We start from the raw sequence: 25538 nt of genomic DNA, 5'->3' as shown, positions 1-25538 counted from the left end.
AAAATAACCCCAAAATGGACAATTCAATTCTCGTGAAATTTTGTCTGCAGATAGATATTAAAGTAAATGAATCTTCCATATACCTTTTATTTACTTCCATAACTCCAGGCCATGAATATGAAAGGCTTTAAATTGTACTTAATTATCCATGCACGAATTGACTCTGTCTGGTCCAACACTCAATATAAATCTGTTGCGAAATAGAAGAAGTAATCTAGCTAACGAACATGTCTATCAATGACAATACACCCAATGTCATGTGAAAAAAATGCATTTTTAATAACGTCCACACAAACTCTGCTACAAAGCGCACAGTGAGCACACTCACTGTATCACAATGTAACTGTGCATGTGTAGCATTATAGAGTGTGCATACAGGGAGCGGGGGGCACATTACAAGTCTGGAGTTGGTAATAGCCATTTCCCACCATAATCAGTGGGTCGACCCAGGTCTTTTAAACACTGGTAAAAATATGTAATACTGTTGTAAAATGTACATGTGACTGATGTTGTACAAAACGCTAAAATGCTAAAGCTACTTACCATTGAGAGACGTCTTGAATTAACCTATTTTCTTGAGAAACTTTCTGAATCGGATTTAAGATCCAACACATATGTCTGTATGTTAGAAGTGGACATTTTAAAAATATATTTTCAACTCCTGCACCAAATTTAGTGCGGAAATCCAAAGAAATACAGCTGAATAGGTGCAGATTCTGCAAGATCTATTAAGTTTTTTGTGCTGGTTTTTGTGTGTAGCTGCTCTATAGGAGTCCACAACACTCAATACAATGGGCCAAAAAAATAGCATAATAAGTCCCCTTTAGGTTTCTTATTTATTTTCCTCATCACCAATTTGCTGATGTTGTTAAATTATAGTTCAATGGAGGATTTATCAAGTTTATTTGCTGCAAAAGCTCTCATTGTAGCCTGAACATTTATTTATGGGGTGTTAATTGGAGGCAGGTGATAATAGGAGAGAGACTGTTGATACCCAAATTTCAAAACTCATTACAGTAATCTTCAGTTTATTGCTCCTAATTGGTTCCCTACTCAATTTCTGCCAAGTAGGATTTTTGTAGAATATTTTGTAGCGCATAGAACATTTTTAACATTATTACATTATATCACCCCTGTACTTTTTGCACTTGCATTAACCAATATAGTAGACATAATAAGAGCAAATAAGCCATTTAATACAAAAATAAGACTCATTACAATACATATGTTCCGTGCGGAACCTGAAAGTAAAGGTCATGTTCCCAAAGAGAAAATAATTGAGAACCACATTTATTAACAAGTATTTTGCACAACACAGTAATGTTGTAATAGTTCTAAAGAGCAAACTTCTCAGCCATCATTAGCCTACAGTAGCTGATGAGGTCCATGTAAACAAAAGTCTAGTGCAACAGCTGAGTAGTAGAACAAGTAGTAGTCGCCAATTAACCTAGCATGTTTTTGGAATGTGGGAGGAAACCTTGAGTACCAGGAGAAAACCCATGCACACAAAGGGAGTAACTCCACACAGAAATGCCCATGTGGGGAATCGAACCCCGGTCTGCGTGCTAACCGGTCAACTACCGGTTGATTTAACTACTGTTAATTAAGTTATAATAAGTTCATTCATTCATTCATTTTCTACCGCTTTTCCTCACGAGGGTCGCGGGGGGTGCTGGAGCCTATCCCAGCTGTCCTCGGGCGAGAGGCGGGGCACACCCTGGACTGGTCGCCAGCCAATCACAGGGCACATATAGACAACAACCATTCACACTCACATTCATACCTATGGACAATTTGGAGTCGCCAATTAACCTCGCATGTTTTTGGAATGTGGGAGGAAACCGGAGTACCCGGAGAAAGCCCACGCATGCACGGGGAGAACATGCAGTTATAATAAGTTCATTCATTCATTCATTCATTTTCTACCTCTTTTTCCTCACGAGGGTCGTGGGGGCGCTGGAGCCCATACCAGCTGTCCTCGGGCGAGAGGCGGGGCACACCCTGGACTGGTCGCCAGCCAATCACAGGGCACATATAGACAAACAACCATTCACACTGGACAATTTGGAGTCGCCAATTAACCTAGCATGTTCTTGGAATGTGGGAGGAAACCGGAGTACCCGGAGAAAACCCACGCATGCACGGGGAGAACATGCAAACTCCACACAGAGTTGCCCAAGGGTGGAATTGAACCCTGGTCTCCTAGCTGTGAGGTCTGCGCGCTAACCACTAGACCGCCGTGCCGCCCTTATAATAAGTTAAATAAGTTAATTTTGGTCAGTGTTAAAATGAGAAGCAAAGCATATCAGAGTTGTCGTGTTCCAAACACCCGCAGTCAGTAAACATAAAGTAAGATAAGTTACTAAAAAACAGACTACATATTGAATTACAGTGCTATTGACGCTCCCACATTCATGGTACAGTCCTTGCTTATTCAATAATGACTCAAATGCTAGTTGTGTTCCTCCTACCAAAGAGTGATCCATCACCAAGAGCTTAAACGAAGGATCGTTACCTCATGCTCTGAGCATGATCATTACACTTCCTCATTAGATTGTGATGTCTCGGGTTTGCTATTAAGAAACTCATTTTGAACTCCCTCTCACCCGAAAATGCTCTGCAGTACTTTGAGGGACATACATGATCAATCACTCCACTTTGGGGGACGATACGGTATATCTTAAAGGCTATTCAGCGGTACCTCATCATTTGTTGTTTACTTCTTCCTCAAAGTGCATGACTGACCTCACTCTGCCTTTTCATAGACAAGCAGATAAATAAAAAGTGGAAACAGGAAGGCACGAGTAGGAAAAGAGGAAATGAAGAAAGGAGGCATGTCAAATCTGGTGCAGTGGAAGTGGTCTTGGCAGGAAACCGAAGTTACCATAGCGACTGGTGAAACCTCTGCAGCAAATGAGAGGCGAGGAAGAGAGAGGGGGGAAAAAAAGTGTGGACCTTGAGGATTTTGTGTCCCTTCCAGTTGGTGTGTTGTGCTGAGCCGGAGTGTAAAATCAGGTTGTAGTAACGTTAAATATTGGGGCTCCAGGGTGTAACCTCGTCCTTGTTCATTACATAAGATATGTCAGGGTTAATCAAAGCCCTATTAAGCTCAGTGGTTGACCTGGTCGAAAGGATGCAAGTCGAGGCAACATTAATTTACATCAGTGTGGTGTGTGTGTTTAATGTGGATGGTAGACAGCTGGGATAGACTCCAGCATGCCCACGACCCTCATGAGGATAAGCGGTACAGAAAATGTATGCATGGTAATTGTAGCTTTTTGTGTAGTGGACGGCCAGGAGAGCTTCATTTTTATTTAACAAGCTGTGCGGGACGATTCAAGCAATGCAAGCAGTATTGATAACACTCACTTGCCATTGTTGGAGTGCAATGCCAAACAGCCATGTCGAAGGACGAGCATTCAGCTGGTATTTTCATTTTACATTCAATTGCTTGGCTCCTTTTAGTTTTTGCCCATGTTTTTGTCCCGTTTTAATTAATTACATAATGAATATCTAGCATATGTTTGTCCATAGGTGACTAAATTATGGCTTGGTTGAAATATTTTAGCCACTTCAATTGCCAATGTGTACCAACTGTAATTACTGTAATTAGGTAAAAATAGGAACAAAGGTAAAAATACATGCCTAGGAAGGATTTCACCCGTGTCTGCAAATAAGTGGGAGGACGTTTTTCTCACCTTTTCAGGAATCAACACGATTGCCTTGTATACCTGCAGTATACAGTAGGTCGCATCAGTCAAAAAATGGGTAATGAGGAGGGGGGGGGACTAAATATGTCACACTGGACTACAATATATAAAATAAGTATAATAAAGTATTTCATAGGAAAACACTTCCCATATGCTCTGTATCATTCAAATTTTGTGCCTAACTAATAAAGCAGTTTTTTTCTCGATCAAAAGTCGGTTTTACCCTATCTAACTTCATTCATTTTCTAACGCTTTTTCCTCACGAGGGTCACGGGGGGTGCTGGGCCTATCCCAGCTGTCTTCGGGCGAGAGGCGGGGAACACCCTGGACTGGTGGCCAGCCAATCACAGGGCACATATAGACAAACAACCATTCACACTCACATTCATACCTATGGACAATTTGGAGTCGCCAATTAACCTAGCATGTTCTTGGAATGTGGGAGGAAACCGGCGTACCAGTGAACATGCAAACTCCACACAGAGATGGCCGAGGGTGGAATTGAACCATGGTCTCCTAGCTGTGAGGTCTGCGTGCTAACCACTCGACCGCCGTGCCACCCCCCACCTAACTTACCTATTTATTTATTAGAACTGTGAAAAAAATAATATTAAACGGACCGTGGGTAGGATTAAATACGCTTTGCTTCCTACTCCTTTTAGACATGTGGAATTCTGACTCGTTCTATGTGAAGTATTTCATTGTAACTTTTATGTATGTTCAAATGATATAAAACCATGACCATCGCCATTCATTACCATTACTCTCTCACAAAGCAACTCAATGAGTTGCAGCCACGAGGTATTGCCAAAAAATTGCTTGTTAAATTATAAAACTGTATATTTTTGAACATATAAGTCACACTGGACCAACCAAACTATGAAAAAAAAAGTGTTGACTTACTGTTAAAATGGATTATACAGGGTATGTCTTTGGAAAAAGTGCTTTAAAAAGTAGCAGGCAACTCTGTACCACATTGAAAAAATTAAATAATTTAAAAACTGGAAGACAAAGACTAAATAAATGATTCAAATATACAATAAGGCAGTCAAAAGACACATTCAAAGGGGTTGAAATGTGGTATATGGCAGTCATGTCACTGGCATGTTCGGTGAGGCACACAAGTGCCAGATTTGATGGCCAGAACAACAGGCTTTTATTCTAGGGTTGACTTATCTCACAACAGAAACAATCATCCAAAATAACAACACAGGCTACTATTTCGACCATAACCCACGGCAAGATGAAACTCAATTCAGAGCCCCAGACATTAATTAATGTCCCTCACTCAACTTCCCTGGGGAACACAATCATGTCAACACACATGAGTATGAGTCTGATTTATGTCTTAAATATCCTTTTTCTGATTATATCTATCATATTGGGTAATGCAAATATAAAGGTAACTACGTATAGGTGTTATTTCATGTCTAGAGGACTCTAATAATAGTAAAAAAATATATTTAGAAAGTCAAAACAGATTTTCTATGCTCTTACTAAGGAAATATCACAATTATAAATATGGAAACCTACTTGCAGAAATGTATTTATCGTGTCTGGAACTAATTAACCATGATAAACAATGGATTACTGTACACAATAAACAGTGCCTTTATCTTAAAATTAGTGTCACAAGTTCTTCTCTGTTTGCTAACTTGCTAACAACATTTGAGACACTTTTGGAGTGGATCTCCACATCTCTCCAGGTCATTGACGTGTGAGTGACATTGATGAAAAGCGTTTCCAGACAAATGAGCCAGTGAGAATCTCAACAGGCGGATTTATCAACAGTGTCTTGACAGGCATTAATGGACCAAAGGGTCTCATTGAACTCTGTCTTGTTATGCCATCTCATTCTTGATGCTAATGGGTCCCCGTTCTCATCCCGTTGTGGAACCAGCATGCCTTTGAACAGCCTTCCTTGGGCAATCGCCGTTACGCATCACATCTGTCAAAGTCTGGTGGGCGTTGTCGTGTATGTGTATTTATGTACAGCATGGGTTTCAAACTCAATTTACTTGGGGACCACTGGAGCTCGGGTCTGGGTGAGACTGGGCCGCATCAGGTTTTAAAAAAAAAACAACAAAAAAACGCATTTATTAAAAACAAAAAAAATTAAAAAACTTTGCTTTGGTTCCAATTTTCTACAAGAAAAGCTCTGATAAAACATTCCACTGTTCTCAAATATCTTACTTTTTATTTTTCTACACAAAATAAGATGAAAAATAAATAAACAAATCAAGAATAAAGACAATTAATCAATCAGTAATAAATAAATAAATATAATAATAATAAAACGGCAAATAATAAAAACTTAAGAAACCACATATAGTTGGTGGGCAGACAAATTATTTTTTTCAGATTAAAATTAACAAAGCATTATTAGAGCCCTGTAGACATGACAAAACACGACTATATTCACATTTATACTCTTTTTATTTACAACATATTGCGCAACTGCAGGATCTTGAGACACATGCTAACTCGCAAACTAGAGAGCTAGCGACCTAAACGGTAGCCTTCAAGTTATTTCCTTTAAACTTAAATAGCCAAAAACTTACCACTTCCACACGGATAGGGAGGATAACTATTAACAGTTATTTAACCTTTAACATGAACATTAATCAAACGTAATAATTTTTTCTGGGTACATGATACCATACAGCATCCATATCAAACTTGCGCAGGTCGCACTAACATTAAACTTTCATATCAAGGCGGGGGCCTCAAATTAGTGTCCGGCCATGTGTTTGAGACCCCTGATGTACAGTGTCATCTGAGTGCACCATGGAACAAAAAAAACAAAAATCGTATTTCTGTCCACCATGTCTCCTCCTCCCAAGCTTTGGTCACCATTGCAACAACTCAAACAAGGTTCTGGGGAGGATATGCACACATGAGCAAGTGTGTGTGGTTTGGAACTCTCCTGCAAATAGTGGCTTTATTTCCTCAGAGAAATCCCTCCCATTCATATTATACCTGTTTGATATTTATTTTGCACCTCTGTGATTGTGTAAAGGCGAGCAAAGCATATTCGGGCCATTTGCAGAATATCTCAAATGTATCATGACAAAAGCTTTGGTTGCTTCTGTGTTGTCTCCAAGGTTACAAGCAGTGACTCTCCCTCTCTCATCTTCCTATGTGGGTAAATCAGCGTCACACTTTGTTTTTCTTTCCCATAGAGTTGAATAGAGCCTCCTCATGCTGACATCAGGGCCACTTTTTTATGCTATTTTGCTGCTTGCAACAACATAATAAGCACTCGACTCACTCTTGCATTGTAACACAACCGGTACTTATAGAAGTGTTTGGGTTGTAACTGTACGTATACAGTGGAACCTCAATTAGTGTCGTTAATCCATTCCAGAAGGTCAGACTCAATGTGAAATGTACACACACAATTCTAATTTTTCCCATGGGAAACGTCACTTGTCATGTAGCTTTCAGATCGGAATTGCACGGGATACTTCCGCACAATATGATGTGGACCTCAACTCCTGCAAGCGTGCATGGCGAATACATCACCTTTATCAACTGCTTGCATTGAATTACCTAATTAATGCATTATACAAGAAATACTTGAATTTCACTTGTGCATGTACATCCCTAATCGCTGAATATAGAGACCATGTTTCATGCATTTCTTCTACAGGGCTCTACATTAAAAAACAAAATGACTTGCCCATAGGGAATCCTTAAGGTGAGAACTACTTGCCCGAACTTGCCCCATGTAAAATGAAAAGACTGCCATAATGATATCATGTAATTTTTTGTGACATCACATGAGAATCTCAAATAAAGATGAAATGAGAGTACTACCATACTACCTTACACATGGTAGTCGTAGTAAGCAGTGATATTTATAAGTTGTGCACCACAATGAAACATTATTGATTAGACACATTTGTGTACTAGTAAAGTGTTTTTAATCCAGAAAAAAAGCTCAATGGTCAAACAATAATTTGTGAAGCGAAGGTGAGAAAAATACACAGAAATGGAAGCGCTAGATTTTGTAGTTTGTGCAAAATCAGCACTTGGTATTGGATCTAATGGGCGGTGTTTCATTGTGACCACTTCAAATTGTCACAGCAATGTGATTCACTCACCTGTTCCATCATTTGATTTGCTGCCGCTAATAAAATACTTGTTTAGGAGGCACTGGTTCATCACTTTTTGCTGTTTCCTTCAGAATTAGACGATGTTGGCAGCGCCGCCATGATGGATGTTTTCGTAGTCAAACGATCGCTGATTGGTTGATCGCGAACAAGAACGGGTGTGGGTAAAATGCGGACTGTAGATTACGGACCGCGGTCTAAATAAACGATTCCGATTGGTCCATTTCAAGATTTGCAAGGATTGCTTTGCAAATTACCACCGGAATTACGCAGTCCGTGTTTTACCAACACCCAACAAGAACCGCTTAAAAAAAAAAACTCTTGGCAGTATGGCATGCCAAAGTGCACTTGCCCGACGGGAATATCACTGATTGGATTTACTTGCCCGAATTTTGTTTTAACTTGCCCCGGGCCATCGGTACATCGTTATTGTTGAGCCCTGTTCTACATGTGTAGGTGTGTTATACAGCGGATTTAAGAAGTTTATTTCTAGAACAATGTGAATCAAACTACAGTAAAATTTCTGAGCATCTCTATATAAATCTACAAGTCTCCTATAACTTTTTTTCACATTGGCAATTCTCACGTTGACGCCTCAGCCGTTAAAGCTGCACGTGCATAAGACTAACTGACGTAGCTAACAAGCTACATTATGTTGACTGGAATTGACTGCTCTCTGTGATGAAAACTTTTTTTTTTCGTTTCTGTATATCGCAACATTCCGAATTCCTGCACATCACACATTTAAAATAGAAAGTTAGGAATTGTTTTTTTTCATGCATTTACTCTGTAACCAACAAACCCTTATGAGAGGCTTGCCATGAAAGCACTGCCTCAACCCAGTGTGTGCACCGCTGTGCCTATAGCGGGAATTGTTTAGTGATAGTGCTACGAAAACACAAAGTGGACGCACTCATTTGTTAACACTCCCCCTTCACTGTGAAATATGTAAACCAGCGATGTCCAAAGTGCAGCTCACAAGCCATTTTTCATGGGCCTGCAAACGGCACATTATAGGAACACAATCTAAAATAAAACAAATAAGCATAAAGTAACTAGAATAAACTGAAAGTTGTAGAAGAGTTGATACTACCATCACAAATAATTGCCTTTTAAATATATGGCTTTTTAAAGCTGTTTGCTGTTGGTAGCAGTTTTTAAGGATCCCATGCTGTATTTGATGTCACTAATAGGTCAAATCAGGTCGTAAAAAGCATCAGAATATAGTTCAATATTTAGTTTTTATTCAAACAGATTAGAGTTGAGCCAATTTTCATATGATTTATGGCCTACACATAAATGTTATTGTCGCCCCTGTCATCGTTATCGCCACTCTCATCATTCTCACAGCGACCAACAGCAACCTATGCTCTGTGTACCGTGGGAGCTGAGTGCACACGGACCACTTGTGACAGCTTTAGAGTGGGGAGGACCTCTCAGCAGCACCTGCTGCTGCTCAGTGAGAACAGAAACTGCATGACAATATGTGCTTTCACTTTTACGTCCCTAAATACCAGAAACTCTCCAAGGATGCCAGAAAAAGTCACTAGATTTGTCACTAGTCGTGTTTGAGAAATTGTCCCCAAAAGTCCCCAAGTTGTAAATCTGACAATACAATGATTTGTGTTACTGTCTTGGCGGCCAAACCTGCACATGGCGTATTAAGAACCTAGTTAGAAAACCCTCTTGTCAAAGTCTTGGGAAGCTTTTCATTGAAATATGGACAAAGACAAGTGAATAAGATGAAAGCAGTGTGCCATCATTGTTCAGTCAAGATGGAGATGACTAGGTGGGACAACTCTAGTCTAACTAGATAAGAAAGCTCTGTACTATCACGGGTGGGGGGGGTAGGAAGGTGTAGACACTGTCGGAGAGAGGAATACAAATTTTTATGTCACAAACAAGACAGATCCGCTTGGAACTCTACACTAGAAGCTGTCCTATCTAGTCAGACTGGAGTTATCCCACCTAGTCCCACCTAGAGCATTAACCGATGAAGCCTTCTTGGATGAGACGCAAAAAAACGTCTTATAAGACAATCTGAACAGTCCAGTTGGGATTCATCCAAAGCCCTGAGTAAGCAGTTTTATCGTGACCTTAAAACTGACAAATATACATTCCATCCCTAGTATGTGTCTGTAATAATACAGGACACTTGTGTAGAAACTACCCTGAATTGCAAACACACAGGAGGAGCTGTGCACAGCTTGATTCACCCATCTGCTCATATAGCACACAAACCCACACAAGAGAACTAACATAGGGGGGGTGTGAAAATTAGGTAATTGGCAGCTTCTCTTTCATGAGCAAGCGTTTGTTTTTATGTCAATTAGCAAAACAAGGGTTCAGCCGAATGAGGCTAATGAGGAAGCACAGCCTTTAACTGCTCGTTTAAGACTGGTCTTTGACGGCAGAGAACAGAATGTTCACTTGCCTTCACACAGACATGAGCGCACATCTACACATGGGCAGGTATGAGATTCTGACCGTGTGATAACCTTGGGCAAAAATATCACGGTTACTATAATTACAGCTTTAAAATGTGTTATTTTGAAATATCAAAATAAACTCTTGAACCAACATTTTTAAACAATACATAGAACAGGGGCGGTTTTAAAAAAAAATTAAAACAATGTTGTGAATTTTAATCTGTCCATTTTCTACTGGCAATGGCTGTCCTTTCAGTAGTTTCTGGTTAGATGCCAATACACAATTATAATTAGCTAATGTGGTAGACTACCGGGCTGTTGAGTGAACTTGTTCATTTTTCTGTCGGCTTTTTCCTGATTACGGAGTCGCTTCCGCAGATCTTTCTGATCCACATACTGATTTTTGGCTTGAGCCCTTTAAATTCCAGATGGCTTTCATTCCTGATGATTCGAAATCGAGGCGTCGACTCCAAAGTCCAGAACGCTAACCACTACACGATGAACTACACGCTTAGCTAGCACAAACACTTTTGCCAAAGAAGATGGCAAAAAGAAAGAAAGAAATAAAGATGAGGAGTACTGTATATTCAACATAAATGGACAGAGGAATTCGCCTTTGTGGAGACAGCAGGTTTGGCAGTATGTCTGATATGCAGAGATAAAAATTTCATGGAGGAAACGGTCAAATACGATGCAGCATTTTGACACGCAGCATGCTACATTTGCATCTAAATATTCAGTGGGGGAGCAGTTGGAAGAGATACCTTCCAAAACTCAAGCTAACTGGACATTTTTTGTGCAATCTGTATAGACTGAACTTGGAACTGAAACCAGGAAAATGCAACACAATGGAGACCATGCAAGCGTATTTAAGAGTCAAATTGCATGTTGAGTACTATAAATGTGTATAAGTGGGTAGGTCTCGATTAAAGTGAAAGCTTCTTGCGCCCTGATGACAGCTCCCGACATCCCCCTATAGGGTTATTCAGATGGACAGATTTAATTTACCTTAAATGATGTGATGTCTGTAAACACTCCTCATTGCCCATAATAACAGTTTAAAGTGTGATTCTAATGTTATAGATGTTATAAATAGATTTCTAGACCTGTGGTGCTATCTTTTAGCTTGATTGACATAGTCAGTTCATTTGGATGGTCGAGTGGTTAGCGCGCAGACCTCACAGCTAGGAGACCAGGGTTCAATTCCACCCTTCACCCTTGGCCATGTGTAGAGTTTGCATGTTCTCCCCGTGCATGCGTGGGTTTTCTCCGGGTACTCCGGTTTCCTCCCACATTCCAAAAACATGCTAGGTTAATTGGCGACTCTAAATTGTCCATAGGTATGAATGTGAGTGTGAATGGTTGTTTGTCTATATGTGCCCTGTGATTGGCTGGCCACCAGTCCAGGCTGTACCCCGCCTCACGCCCGAAGACAGCTGGGATAGGCTCCAGCACCCCCGCAACCCTCGTGAGGAAAAAGCGGTAGAAAATGAATGAATGAGTTCATTTGGACCTGTTACAATATTCAAATATATTTCACCCAGTCCAGTAGTTAATGGTGATTAATCATGATTACTTAGTAAAAAAAAAAAGATTAATCTTATTAAAATTTGTAATCATTCGGCATCCCTAATTTGAACATGTTTGTATGATGTAATGGTGTCTTAACACTGCAAAAATTGTTCAACTTTAGGAGAGTGTGTCATATACAGTATTAGATATCATCCATAAGCATGACTTTGATCCTATTGCAGGTAGACACATCAACTTGATTGCTTTAATTATTAATCAGCTGGAGTCACCATAAGTAACAATGAGTTTAATCAAAGCACGTTCCACGGTTGATTACGAGTACACTCCATTTCCATTATCATCATTGCTATGGTTGTCTTTGTAATCTACCCCATAGTGCTGCTGGAGTACAGTCTGTTTGTGTGATTCAGCCAGGCTTTGTCTCTTTCAGAAATATTGAGTAAACTCTCAAAGTTAAACTCCACCAAGAGCTGTGAACACCTTCACAAAAGGTTCACCCTAACAGAGGAGGCATAATTATTTCTAATTATGAGATAAAATTCTCTTCAGGCAGCACATCTTTATTGGCTTGGGGAGTACTGTTGTCATTTCCATGGTGCCCTTTAACCAGAGCTTATAGGTTAAGTGGAAAGGATAATGGCGTTTCCTCTGTAGGGAAAAAGAGCAAACAGCTAGAGTGAAGTTACAGTGTTCTCAGACCTGCCAGGCCATGAATATAGCATCATACATATACATAGCACCATGTGTTTTTCTAAGCAGTGGAACTCAACATGCAAAATGAGTGGAATGGAGACGTTTTGTGACAGCCACCGGTGAATGATTTTTAATTAACCCTCGGATCACACATTGTCTATCATTGAGCGTTTTCTTCCTTCATGCTTGCACGGTCTGGTAGAAAATCCTTAATGGTGGACCAGAGACTGAAACAGGGTGAAACGGGGTGTTTGATAGCATGGGTCTTCATAGTTTGGAGTCATGGTGGTTGGTTTTTAACTCTTGTTTGATTGCTGTTGTTGTGTTCTGCATGGCTGAAGCCTGAGCCCCACACTTATCTATTCCGCTGCACAGTGTAAACACACACACGCACAGCACCTCCCCCTACACACACACACACACACACACACACACAGGAACAAAGTATCCCAATTTATTAACACCACCAGCTGTTCTCAACCACCAAAACTGGGGTTGCTATTGGAAACGCTGCAGCTCACGCAAGAGACAAATGAGCCAGTTTGTGCAAAGCACCGTATTCAGTAGAAATATTAAATACTTTTGTTATTTTCATTTATTCATTCATTCATTTTCTACTGCTTATCCTCATGAGGGTCCCGGGCGTGCTGGAGCCTATCCCAGCTGTCTTCGGGTGAGAGGTGGGGTACACCCTTTTATTTTTTCAATATGCCCCAAATGTTAGCTAGAGATGTGTGATATTGTCTTTCAATATTAACCACAACACACAACACATTATGCTTCTTCTACTTGAAGTATTTAGCAAATAAACTATAAATAATAATAAAATAAGATAAATAAGATAAATATAAGATAAATACTGCTATATGCCAGTAAAACTGTAATACAACCAAAACTCTATGTGTTACTCTTGAGTGATTCGCCCTGAGGTGCCATATTAGATGTCAAGTATTGATGACATTTTATTCCCCTTGCTGCACCAGCACTACACTTTATGTTCCACATTTCACGTCGGTGGTTTGGTTTTCTGTTTCTGTTTTGTTGCTCCGAAGCTGCTTTGCTGTCGCTGAAAAGTGCGCTCAGCAGTAACTGTTTCTCATTCATAGTCAGCGCTACTATTTAGGTGCACCTGCATTACTACACACACAGAGCAAAATGTAATACTTTTTACAGAAATAGCAAATTACATATTTACAATTTGAAAGCGAAACCTGCACATAATTTCCGACCAACATATTGAGCTTGTTGCTCTGTGGAGAATGCCATCCCTTGTCATTCCTTGTGTCTATAGCATTTTTGGCACAGAACATTTTTATGCCGATATACGTAAACTGACATCCTTACTAAACCCTAAGCCAGGGGTCTCAAACACGCGGCCAGTTTAATGTTAGTGCAGCCCGCGCAAGTTTGATATGGATGCTGTATGGTATCATGTACCCAGAAAAAAATATTACGTTTGATTAATGTTCATGTTAAAGGTTAAATAACTGTTAATAGTTATCTTCCCTATCCGTGTGGAAGTGGTAAGTTTTTGGCTATTTAAGTTTAAAGGAAATAACTTGAAGGCTACCGTTTAGGTCGCTAGCTCTCTAGTTTGCGAGTTAGCGTGTGTCTCAAGACCCTGCAGTTGCGCAATATGTTGTAAATAAAAAGAGTATAAATGTGACTATAGTCGTATTTTGGCATGTCTACAAGGCTCTAATAATGCTTTGTTAATTTTAATCTGAAAAAAAAAAATTGTCTACCCACCAACTATATGTGGTTTCTTAAGTTTTTAATATTTGCCGTTTTATTATTATTATTATATTTATTTATTACTGATTGATTGATTTTCTTTATTCTTGATTTGTTTATTTATTGTTCATCTTATTTTGTGTAGAAAAATAAAAATTAAGATATTTGAGAACAGTGTAATGTTTTATCAGAGCTTTTCTTGTAGAAAATCGTAACCAAAGCAAAGTTTATTCATTTTTCTGTTTTTAATAAATGCTTTTTTTTTTTGGAAAACCTGATGCGGCCCAGTCTCACCCAGACCCTAGCTCCAGTGGCCCCCAAGTAAATTGAGTTTGAGACCCCTGCCCTAAGCTCTTTTAAATTCTTATTTTATTTCCTATGACTTTTCCACTTACCATGGTAGATAAAATAGATAAATATCAATTATTTCAAGCTGCCAGTAAATCAGTATGAAGTGAGGCGACATCACGCCTTGAACATTGACATTCTCCCATAAAACAGACAGGCCAGTCAGTGATTCACTTGGCTCTCTTTGCTTTGAGAACAGGTCTTCTGTTTGTCAGTTGTTTTGTGTGTTCTGTTCACCCAGCAGTACACACATTCCATGCCGGCAGCAGGCGAGGGACGTGGGAACAGTTGATGCTGGATTAAAAGTAGAGGACACTAGGATTTGTTTAAAGCCAGGAGATGTGATTGGTTTCCCACTTCATTCTACACTTCCAAGTTTCAGTTCATCTCCTGAATTCTTCATGTTTATTTCCACATTTATTTTCTCCATTGCATATAATGTATAGTTAATACAGTGCATTAAAGGGGACCTATTATGCTAATTGTTCGGCCCTTTGTATTAATATAATAATATCAATTATAAATTGATAACTGATAAACAGTATAGGAGTTGATTATAAACGGCGATTGATCATTTTAAAATGTCTACTTCTAACATACAGTCATATGTGTTGGATCCAGAATCCCATCTGGAAATCCATCCAAATGTAGGCCCGCCCAGGGATTACACATACTTGTGGGTCCAGCCAAAATGGCTTCTTATTGGAGGGCAGTGGGGGGTGCTGGGCACTAGGTGGGTGCACTCAGGGGCTCAGGGGGGGTCGGGGCCAGGTGGGTTGGCTGGCGGGGTTGGTGGTGTGCTTTGGCAATGTCCTGGGGTTTTGCTGGGGTGTCCGATGTTCCCACTCTTCTTTTGTTGTTTTGTCTTATGTAAGATTCTGTGATTATATGTGTGGAAAAAAATCACTTATTGAATTGGTAACTGCTCTGGCGTGGAAAAGGGGGTAGGATTTAATAAGCTTTGCTTCTTCCTGCTCCTTTTCAGACATGTATAGTAATGAGGTGTTGTGTGTGTATGTATGTATATGTATATATATATATATAGATATTATAAGTGTATTGTATTGTAAATGTATAGGTGAGAAACAATAATGTAACATAGTATGCATGTCTGAACTAAATTAAGAAAGAAAGAAGAAAGAAATGGAGACTAGACAGTGTGAAGTTTCTCAAGAAAAGAGGTTATTTCAAGACGTCTTATCAATCGTAGTAGCTTTAGCATTTTAACATTGTTTTTTTTTTACAGCATCAGTAACCTGTAATGTGGTCATTACACATTTTTTGCGGGACTGCCAGTGAAAACTCGGGTAGACTCACTGATTGGGGTGGGAAATGGCTACAAGTAACCCCGCTCCCTGTATACACACTACATAATAATGCTACACAGAGAACCGCTTTTGTTCCGTTACTTACACAAAACAAACACAGTTAGGGCACTGTAAACTGTTACTGCTTGTGCTTACTTATGACTTTTCCAGAACAAGTCGATGACTAGGTGGTCAGATGTAGACCAACATTGGAAAGGCGTCAGGCTTCAGTTTGTCGGCTAGTCGAGCTGCATTCTGGCCCTTGTTCACAACACAGCCCATTGTGAAATGTCGTTGACAGATTAAAATATTTTTCTTTTGCTGGAACTCCAGCATCAAAATAGGTAGGCCTACTTCCCATGACATCCATTGTTAACTAGCTCCTATTAACTTCTTTTCTTATTCTAGAATGCAAAGAAAAGGGAAACAAATATATGTTCACGTTTTACATAAGGATTGTGAATGATGGGCAAACTTTTTACAAAAAGTACAGTTCCCCTTTAAATGGTGTTAGAGGTTCGCAAGTTAGCAAAAAAAAGTAGCTATGAAGACAATTTCAATGTGAAGCAGAATTATCAAACCATTCTGATAGTCTGATAAAGATCTTATACACGAGTTGATATTTCACACACAAATTTAATTAGGATTTAAAGAAAAGGTTTCGTATTTAAAAAATACATTTGCCAAAAGAGTAATCATCTTATATTCAGTAAATGATATTCAATATATGATCTTTCCCTACAGCACTCTTCACTCTCCATTTTACACTTCCTCATAAAACCTTTTATTGTTGTTTTCGTTCTATGAAATGTTCAAGCGAACATCCTTAATCATGCAATTATTGAGCTGTTCTGACTGTTTTGAGTCATGTTGTTTTTTTTCTGTGATCAGTGTGTTTGTCTTGTTATCTTCTCCTTGTTTCTATTGAGCCTACCAAAAATAATCAATAGCCCCAGACACTCATCTTGAGGACCATCACTCTGCCAAAACAGGCGTTCACCAATCAATAACAATGATCCCACTTCATTTACATGCTTGAAACAGTACACTGAGGGAATCACCTTGCCGCAATTACCACATAGCTTGTGTTCATCCATTTGTGTGATTTATATGTTAAGGTGAGGGCAGCATAAAATACACACACACAGACACAAAGGTTTTAGGTTTGAGCTATAGGATTGCCATTAGGAGTGAGAACATATGGATACCTCATGATATGATATGATACGATACATGATAATTATCTCATCATATGGCGATACAGTGCAGGAAATCAATCTACGATGATCGATGATACTAGTATTAAAGAGAGAAACAGACATTTTAAAATGAAACATAAAAAATGTTTTTTAACCACCATCACTTTAACACAATCTTTTAAAATAAGATAAGATATGCCTTTATTCGTCCCTCAGTGGGGAAATTTGCATTGCACAGCAGCAAGAGTACAGAATCAGTTAAGCAGTACAAAATACACAATATAGAAAAATAGACAATATAAACAACCCAAGTATTAACAAAATCAACAGTTTTACCCAGAGTTATATACAAATACAATATGCAGAACTGCAACTGCTTTTAACTTTTATTACAACATTCCTGTAAACGAGTGTCTTTCTTATTGTAGTGCAACATTTCCGTAACAAACGTATAGCTTATTTTATAAACAGTGACACCATTCCTGTGTAACACTGGTGTAAAATGCCACATGCTGGCCTATGTTGGCCACACAATCAGGAGATCGGGAAGACCTGGGTTCGAATCTCCACTCGGGCATCTCTGTGTGGAGTTTTTTTTGCCAATTTGTTGAAGTCCAGAAAGGTTCTAGTTGGTGGTTTGTGAGGACAAGCCACTATGATGGTCTGCTGGATGCCGGTGCGTCCTTCAGTGTCTGTTTTCGTTCACGTCCGCCATGTTCTCTCCTGTTGTGTGTCCTCTCTGTCTGCTGACATTCCCACCGCACCTGTATGTAACTCAACGGTATTGATACCTGGCGGGCGCATATCGATAAACGATTTGGAGATAAAATATCGTTATATTGAGATATTGTCACACTCCTACTTGCCATATGTACAACCTTGATCACTTGTGGGGGGAAAGAAATCACCAAATCACCTCGCCAAATTCTAATGTTTTGGTTCTAATTTGCTTACTATGTCAAAAGGGCTTGTATTAAAACAAATCCTGTTAGCCAAAAAATGTTTCACAGTACTGAAATTCATTCATTTTCTACCGCTTTTTCCTCATGAGGGTCGCGGGGGTGCTGGAGCCTATCCCAGCTGTCTTCGGGCGAGAGGCGTTGTACACCCTGGACTGGTCGCCAGCCAATCACAGGGCACATATAGACAAACAACCATTCACACTCACATTCATACCTATGGAAAATTTAGAGTCACCAATTAACCTAGCATGGTTTTGGAATGTGGGAGGAAACCGGAGTACCCGGAGAAACCCCCCCCCACGCACGGGGAGAACATGCAAACTCCACACAGAGTTGGAATCGAGGGTGGAATCGAACCCTGGTCCTCCTAGCTGTGAGGTCTGCGCGCTAGCCACTCGTCCACCGTGCCACCCTACTGAAATTCAAATGAGTTTATTACAACTACAAAGAACACAGCAGGCAAGGAGGTGGCTACTAAGACACAAAAAACAAGGTCTTGAAGGGGAGGGGTTGTCCAAGGACAGTGAGTTCTAAAAGTAAAAATACTCAGTAAACAATTTGCATCCAAGAATCACAGCCTTTAGCTCAAACAAAAGTCTAAATGGGTTTGATTCCAAAGCATGCTGGGAAACAGTCCAGCATAGGTCTTGAGTGATGGAGACATGAGGAGAAAGAGTTGAATTGTAGGGGAGGGGTGGGGGTGGGGGTGGGGGGTCCCAGAATGGCCAGTGGTTGCTTCTGCCAAGGCGACACAGAGGACAAGATCAGTCCTCATCTGCGTGTTAGCGCTCCCCGTTTTGGTCTCAATGGACGTGAGCGCGGCTTCGCCATATCACACATCAATTGATGAGGTCATGCTGCCAAGATGGCAGCCTCTCACACACTCATCTGTCTGTTAATGGAGCCACCAGTTAGCAGGAAATCCCGAGATAACCCCAACGCTGCTAATATGGGACATGCTAAGCATTTCGATCATTTCAATTACAACAAGCCACCAGAGAGAGTATTGTGCGTATTGTCATTATTCATTTTAAACCGCATTATATTTCTCATTATGGCTGACTGTCATACGGGTAATATGTAATATTTAATCAGAGAAATACCTAGCAGCATTCAAGGTCACTCGTGCTCATTGTGGTGCCGTGGGAGATACCAAGTGGTAGATTGAGACTCTAAGAAGCATTGTCCTGAATAAGTTGTTGTCATTATTGGTGTTATTAACATACAGGTCTTCCAGCCTTTAACATGTGCACGGGTTCATGTAGTTGACTGTAGTCCGCTTTCATGTTATTCCAGAGTTATCAGCATCTAAATAAATGTATTCAAACCCTTAAAGACACACTCATGCATGCATTCTCCCACACAAGTACGGCTGTACGCACACACTCACAGAGCCATGATTTTCGATTTCCGAAGTGTCAGAGTTAATTTTTCATAAAGACAAGGCTTGAAAGTAAAGTAGGATCTTCTATCCTCCCTCCCCTGCTTCTCATGGCAACACTTGGCACCCATTATCCCCTCTAGCACTCATCTTAATACAGTCCAGTGCACTGAAAAATAATCTCTGGAGGATTCGTGTACATTAGTATTTTACTAACTTTGCCACTTGAGTTTGAAAGCAGGTAGGAAATGGGTTTGAGCTGTACCTCTTTAGCACCACTTGTCACTTTTCATACAGTATGGCAATGATAATGTGTTATAAATGGAAAGGGCAGCAAACATAGTTTCATAAACACTTGCAAAATTGACTCTTTGCAAACAATTGCACTTGTCCCACAGAAAATAGGAATGATCAAAACGTGGCTCTCATACAGGCAAGTTACATTTTTACATTATTTATTGTCATACAACCAGTTTTGGCCGCTGCATTTCATACCTGGCCCAGAGCCGGAAGACACTGTGAGGGCCAGTGTGAAAAACATAATAATCGTAAAATGTTTCTGTACATTGCCATTCAGCCCCGCCTGGGATTCAAACTGCTCTCCCCTGTGCCAAGCGCAACATCGTTACCAAGCCATCTATTTACAAAAAATACACTCTAACAGTAGGCATAACTGCCAGGTTGCCACAATAAAGCAAGACACCCATTTACTCTATCTTTGAATACATCGTTACAGATAAGCTTTGCTTTCATTTCTGCTAGTAACTTTGAATATTAGTAACTTCCACTGGTGATCCGCAGTGCTTGTAAAGTTGCCGCTCAGCCAAATGGAAGGAGCCTAACTGGAATGGCTTGGTGACAAAGGATTCAGACAGCTCCAAACTTCTACACCACGACATCATCCGGAGCAGTTCTGAATCAAAATTAACCTCAAATCATGGCAATAAATAAATAAATACATCTACTCGCAGGCTGCACGGTGTACGAGTGGTTAGCGCGCAGGCCTCACATCTAGGAGACCCGAGTTCCATTCCACCCTCGGCCATCTCTGTGTGGAGTTTGCATGTTCTCCCTGTGCATGCGTGGGTTTTCTCCGGGTACTCCGGTTTCCTCCCACATTCCAAAAACATGCTAGGTTAATTGGTGACTCCAAATTGTCCATAGGTATGAATGTGAGTGTGAATGGTTGTTTGTCTATATGTGCCCTGTGATTGGCTGGCCACCAGTCCAGGGTGTACCCCGCCTCTCGCCCGAAGACAGCTGGGATAGGCTCCAGCACCCCCGCGACCCTCGTGAGGATAAGCAGTAGAAAATGAATGAATGAACATCTACTCGCTACCCCGCGTCTCACCTAAAAACAGCTGGGATGGGCTCCAGCATATCAGCATGGGTGCGGCACACATGCCCTGCGCCTGGTCAACAAAAATAAAAAAAAAAGTTAACAAGTCATAATATTAAGACATGAAATTAATAAAACACAAATTTCTAGAGACAAATGTTGATAACTCTTTATTTTTCCAACAATTAATTTGAATGCTGAATGGCTATCCACTGTAATTAAGTTCGACACGATGATCACATTGTCAAAATGATAGCCAGATGAACATATTGCAGTGTCCTGTCACGAGGCACTGGAGCTAATTAGGATAGCAATAACACATTCCACATGATTAGCTCTCCCTCAGTGCTCGTACGCTGACACATGCATTGCACTTTCTTGTGTCTTGATGTTGACTTCCTACAAGTGTTTATTTATTTATTTTACATCACATTCACTTCAGGTTGCGGCAGCTGTGAGACACAGGAGGCTATTTGGGAGAAATCTCCTGTGCCTTGTCCGCTGGTTTGCTCAATTTTATTGGCGCTTGTAATATGACAGGTGGATATGTGTTTCACATTACATCGTTTTACTGCCTAGTGTCATTATTCCATGTGGCCCAAAAATGCTCTAGTGCAACTTTAATGCTGCTGCGAAGGATTAAACTGTTTATTTTGCAGTTGTGTAAGTTACAGCTGTGCCAGTGTCATTTACACTTTACCGTTTGATCAACAGAAATGGACGGCAGTAAAAGGGATATTTTTTAACCAAACGCTTTGTTTGACATATATAGTGCAGGTGTGTTCAGGTATGATGGCCCCTATGTAGAAAATTAAAGGATGCAGATGACACCAATGTAGGTCAAGATATGCTTAGCAAATATACATTAGTGTGAAATAGTTTTCTGATGATTTTCTGCATTAAAAATGTTGTCACACTTAATTTCTTTTGTTTCCGATTACCAATCAAATGGAAATATTAGGCAATGGCAACACAACTTAACACAAAATGCAGTTTTCAAATGTTTTTCTTTTTATTATTAAGGGAGAAAAAAAATCCTGTGTGAAAAAGTGATGGCTGCAAGGCGTACGAGTGGTTAGCGCGCAGGCCACACGGCTCGGAGACACGAGTTCAATTGCACCCTCGAGCATCTCTGTGTGGAGTTTGCATGTTTTCCCAGTGCATGCGTGGGTTTTCTCCGGGTACTCCGGTTTCCTCCCACATTCCAAAAACATGCTAGGTTAATTGGTGACTCCAAAGTGTCCATAGGTATGAATGTGAGTGTGGGTGTGTCCGATGTTCCCACTCTACTTTTGTTGTTTTGTCTTATGTAAGATTCTGTGATTATATGTGTGGGAAAAAATCACTTATTGAATTGATAACTGCTATGGCGTGGAGAAGGGGTAGGATTTAATAAGCTTTGCTTCTTCCTGCTCCTTTTCAGACATATGTAGTAATGAGGTGTTGTGTATGTATGTATATATATTGTAATGTAAGTGTATATGTGAGAAACAATAATGTAACATAGTATGCATGTCTGAAATAAATTAAGAAGAAGAAGAAGAATGGTTGTTTGTCTATATGTGCCCTGTGATTGGCTGGTGACCAGTCCAGGGTGCATCCCACCTCTTGCCCGAAGACAGCTGGGATAGGCTCCAGCACCCTTGTGAGGATAAGCTTTAGAGAATGAATGAATGAATTAATGAATAAAAAAGTGATTGCCCCAATCCCAATAACTGGTCTTAGCAACAGCAATCAAGTATTCATTTATGTGACTGGCCAATCACAGAGCGTGAATAGTGAATATATAATGAGCATTTTCTTTAAACACGAATACGGATAATGACGAAATGTACTCGTTTCATACTGGTATCTGGCAAAAATGCATTATCTGTAACAGATACTTGTTTATAACGAGCAATATGCACATCAAGTGCTTTTTTTGTGAGCGTTGCTCTGTGCTTAAGCTCACACTTGCCATTCCCTGTGTGTGGCCCTTATCTCATTCCTATGGAGGCAGTTGACATTTGACTTTGCCGCACGCACACACACACATACACACCAAATACTCTAGCAGTGTTTTAGATCAAGTGCCTTCCTCACAGTAGGTCTTCTCCATTTGTTTCAAACAGGCCTGAGATGATGGACATCTGGGCTGTCGATTACCTAAGCATTAATTGTTTAATTTAAACAGTGTGTACAGTGTACAAAGCTACAGTGAGAGGGTGTGTACATGTGATGTTGTGACAGGGAGCTGATAAGATATACATATTTAAGGCTTTTGCTCATTTTTATGAACGCTGGATATTTCTTGACATGTGACAATATGATGGACGTGAGCGTTGCGTGGCTGCTGAAGCTTCCCTCAAAAAATAAATTGCAAGATCCTATAAGAATATAGTACAACTGAAAATCATGTTTATTGCCCGTGCTAGCAATTTAAAAATATAACTTACAATTAAAAGGCTAATCTAATCATTGTCTAATCATTATGAAATGCAGTACATTACAGTGAAGTCAGATATCCATGTTAGGTGGCTACTTATAACATATATAATAAAAACAACAATACAAAACATGGCAAGTATTTATGTGGAGTAACAAGTGGTTCTATTTCTAGTCAAACTTCTTGTCAGCGGGTGTTGTAGTTCCTCCTACTTCTTCATTTTAAATGTGGTGACTGGCTGCACTTGATTTTTAGGGCCGTATACCCCTTAACACTTACCCCTCAATTTAAGGAGAATTGGGACACCACCCGATTCTCATAAATGCACAAAACCTATAGCGATAAGCTCTATGTCAGCTCTTTTTTTCCTGTCACTGACACACACCTGTGTGACCTGTAGTGATGTAGTCGTAACACAAAGGCCTCCTGGGAAAAAAATGTGTTTCAGAGGTTGTTAGCCAGTAGCAAACAACTGAGGAGTCATGATGCCAATTGTAAGAGCCTTAAGAGTCTTAAATTCGGGGCTATTTTACATTTGGGTCAATACAGTATGTATATCTCATGCCATCCTCATCTTCATCCTTATCATCCATCTCTCACTCTCTCTCTATCATTGTCAGTCTCAGTGTAATTAAGCATCATATTGTCTAATTCTCAATTTGTCTCGGGGTATCAGCCGCAGTCTGTTGGTTCTCATTTCAGTCTCATTATCAGTCTGTCTCACTCGCTTAGTCTCCTGACATTCAGTGAGTCTCATTCTCAGTGAGTCTTATTCTCAGTATCATAATGGATACCACATGCCCCAGTCTCATTCTGTCTTTCAGTCTTTTTAGTCAGTCTGTGTCTCATTCGTCACTCGTTTCAGTCTTACGCACTCAGCCTCATTTACAGTATCAGTCTCAGTCTCTGATTTTAAGTTGCGCTCTTTCATGTTCAGTCTCACTCTGTTTCTGTCATTTAAAGTCTCTGTCTCAAAGTCAACCGTTTTCAATCACAGTTTCATAGTCTCTCATTCTCTTTCTGAGGCCCACATTCTCATTTTCAGGCTGTTGATTTTCAGTCTGTGTCTACCAGTCTCTATTCATGTCATGTCTGTGATTCTCTGTAATTCTCATTCTCAGTAGTTTCAGTCTCTCATTGTCAGTCTCATTATGTCTAGCTCGAGGGTGTCCATTGTGCAGCCCAGCGGCCATTTGCGGTCTGTGGCTGTTTTTTTTTTTAATGGCCTTTGGCACATATGAAAAATACTGTATAATTTAACAAGAAAAATAAAAGAAAAACTCAGAAAATTGAAAAGTCTGCAGTAATTTTACAAGAATAAAGTTAAAATATTGAGAGAAAAAGGTTGTAATCTAATGTGAAAGTCACATTTTTTACTTAAAAAATAGCATAATTTTAGTCAAAATTTAGTTGAAATATTTTATAAAAAACTTTTCAAAAAAGTTTCAACGGTATGACAAACAAACAATAACGCTTTTGGAAAAATGCATTCACCTATCGCACAAAGCTAAGATGCATTTTTTTCTTAAAATATGTATAATTTCTTAGCAAACCAACATGTCTTTCTTTTACAACAAATCAAAATGTCGATTGCATAGTTTTCTTTTTCTGTAAGTTTTCCTCTGCAGCTACCAGTGGTTGGTGGCGAATTCCAAGGGTTGTTTTCTCCTTATTGGTCTTGAGCCATTTACGTCTCCTTGACGGTGCTACAACATGCTTCATTGAAAGCCTGGACATTGATACAATCAGCAAATAACAGCATTAGCACTCCATAGTCTATTTATAGTCCCGTGCCATGTGTTGACTAATGGGCCCAGATGGTCAGCAATAATAATCCTATTACCTCTTTACCTTCTCACACTGAGGTCTCACCCTCACTTCACTGGACGTATTTGGTTCTTCTCTTTATTGACTCTGTGTTCACCCATTCAGAAAGAAGTGCTTCCCTGTGGTACGTGTTGTATTGTGCTGCTGTAGCGGTTAGTGTAGAAGCTGGTTTGTTACGACACGATAGCTTGGAGGATGATAGACTTTCAACTCTTGTTGTATGTTGTCTTTGACACACTATACTTGTTGTGGTTTGTTTTAATACACACTTTTAGTAAATATCACACACATCATGTAAATAGCTAGTGTCACATTTGAATACGTTCTGTATTAACTTCCACACAACATATTCTTATTAATAATCATTTCACATTCAAATATATGATAGTTTTTATTTATTTCTGGTCAGGCTTGAAGACATATTTTGTCAATTTTAGGCATACCTTTGAAACTAATCACAGGAAATGAGTTTCTGCTTTCCTTTTTTTATACTTGCAATTTGAGACAGACAAATTCTAAACAAATAAATGACATAA

At 39.8% G+C, this 25538-nt stretch overlaps 1 protein-coding gene across 16 annotated transcripts in view; it reads left to right on the top strand.

Moving 5' to 3' along the window:
- shank3a (SH3 and multiple ankyrin repeat domains 3a) overlaps positions 1 to 25538 on the top strand; it is a 222846-nt gene that overhangs the window by 15563 nt on the left and 181745 nt on the right. For 6 of the 16 annotated variants that reach the window (XR_009130085.1, XM_058074731.1, XM_058074736.1 and 3 more), the window contains exon 1: positions 20785 to 25126. The exons of 1 other annotated variant lie outside the window; for it this stretch is intronic. Coding sequence is in view for 13 of the 15 variants with exons in the window: in XM_058074731.1 (XP_057930714.1) it covers positions 24993 to 25126 (134 nt within the window). In the remaining 2 variants the exon portion in view is untranslated. Of the gene's footprint in view, positions 1 to 20784; positions 25127 to 25538 lie in introns of those variants that run through there. 9 more of the 16 variants (XM_058074730.1, XM_058074729.1, XM_058074727.1 and 6 more) reach the window with 5 other exon arrangements.

The sequence above is a fragment of the Doryrhamphus excisus genome, chromosome 6 (assembly GCF_030265055.1).
Source record: "Doryrhamphus excisus isolate RoL2022-K1 chromosome 6, RoL_Dexc_1.0, whole genome shotgun sequence".
Classification (NCBI taxonomy): Eukaryota; Metazoa; Chordata; class Actinopteri; order Syngnathiformes; family Syngnathidae; genus Doryrhamphus; species Doryrhamphus excisus.
The sequence above is the reverse complement of the archived record's forward strand: the minus strand, read 5'-3'. Positions and strand labels throughout refer to the sequence as shown.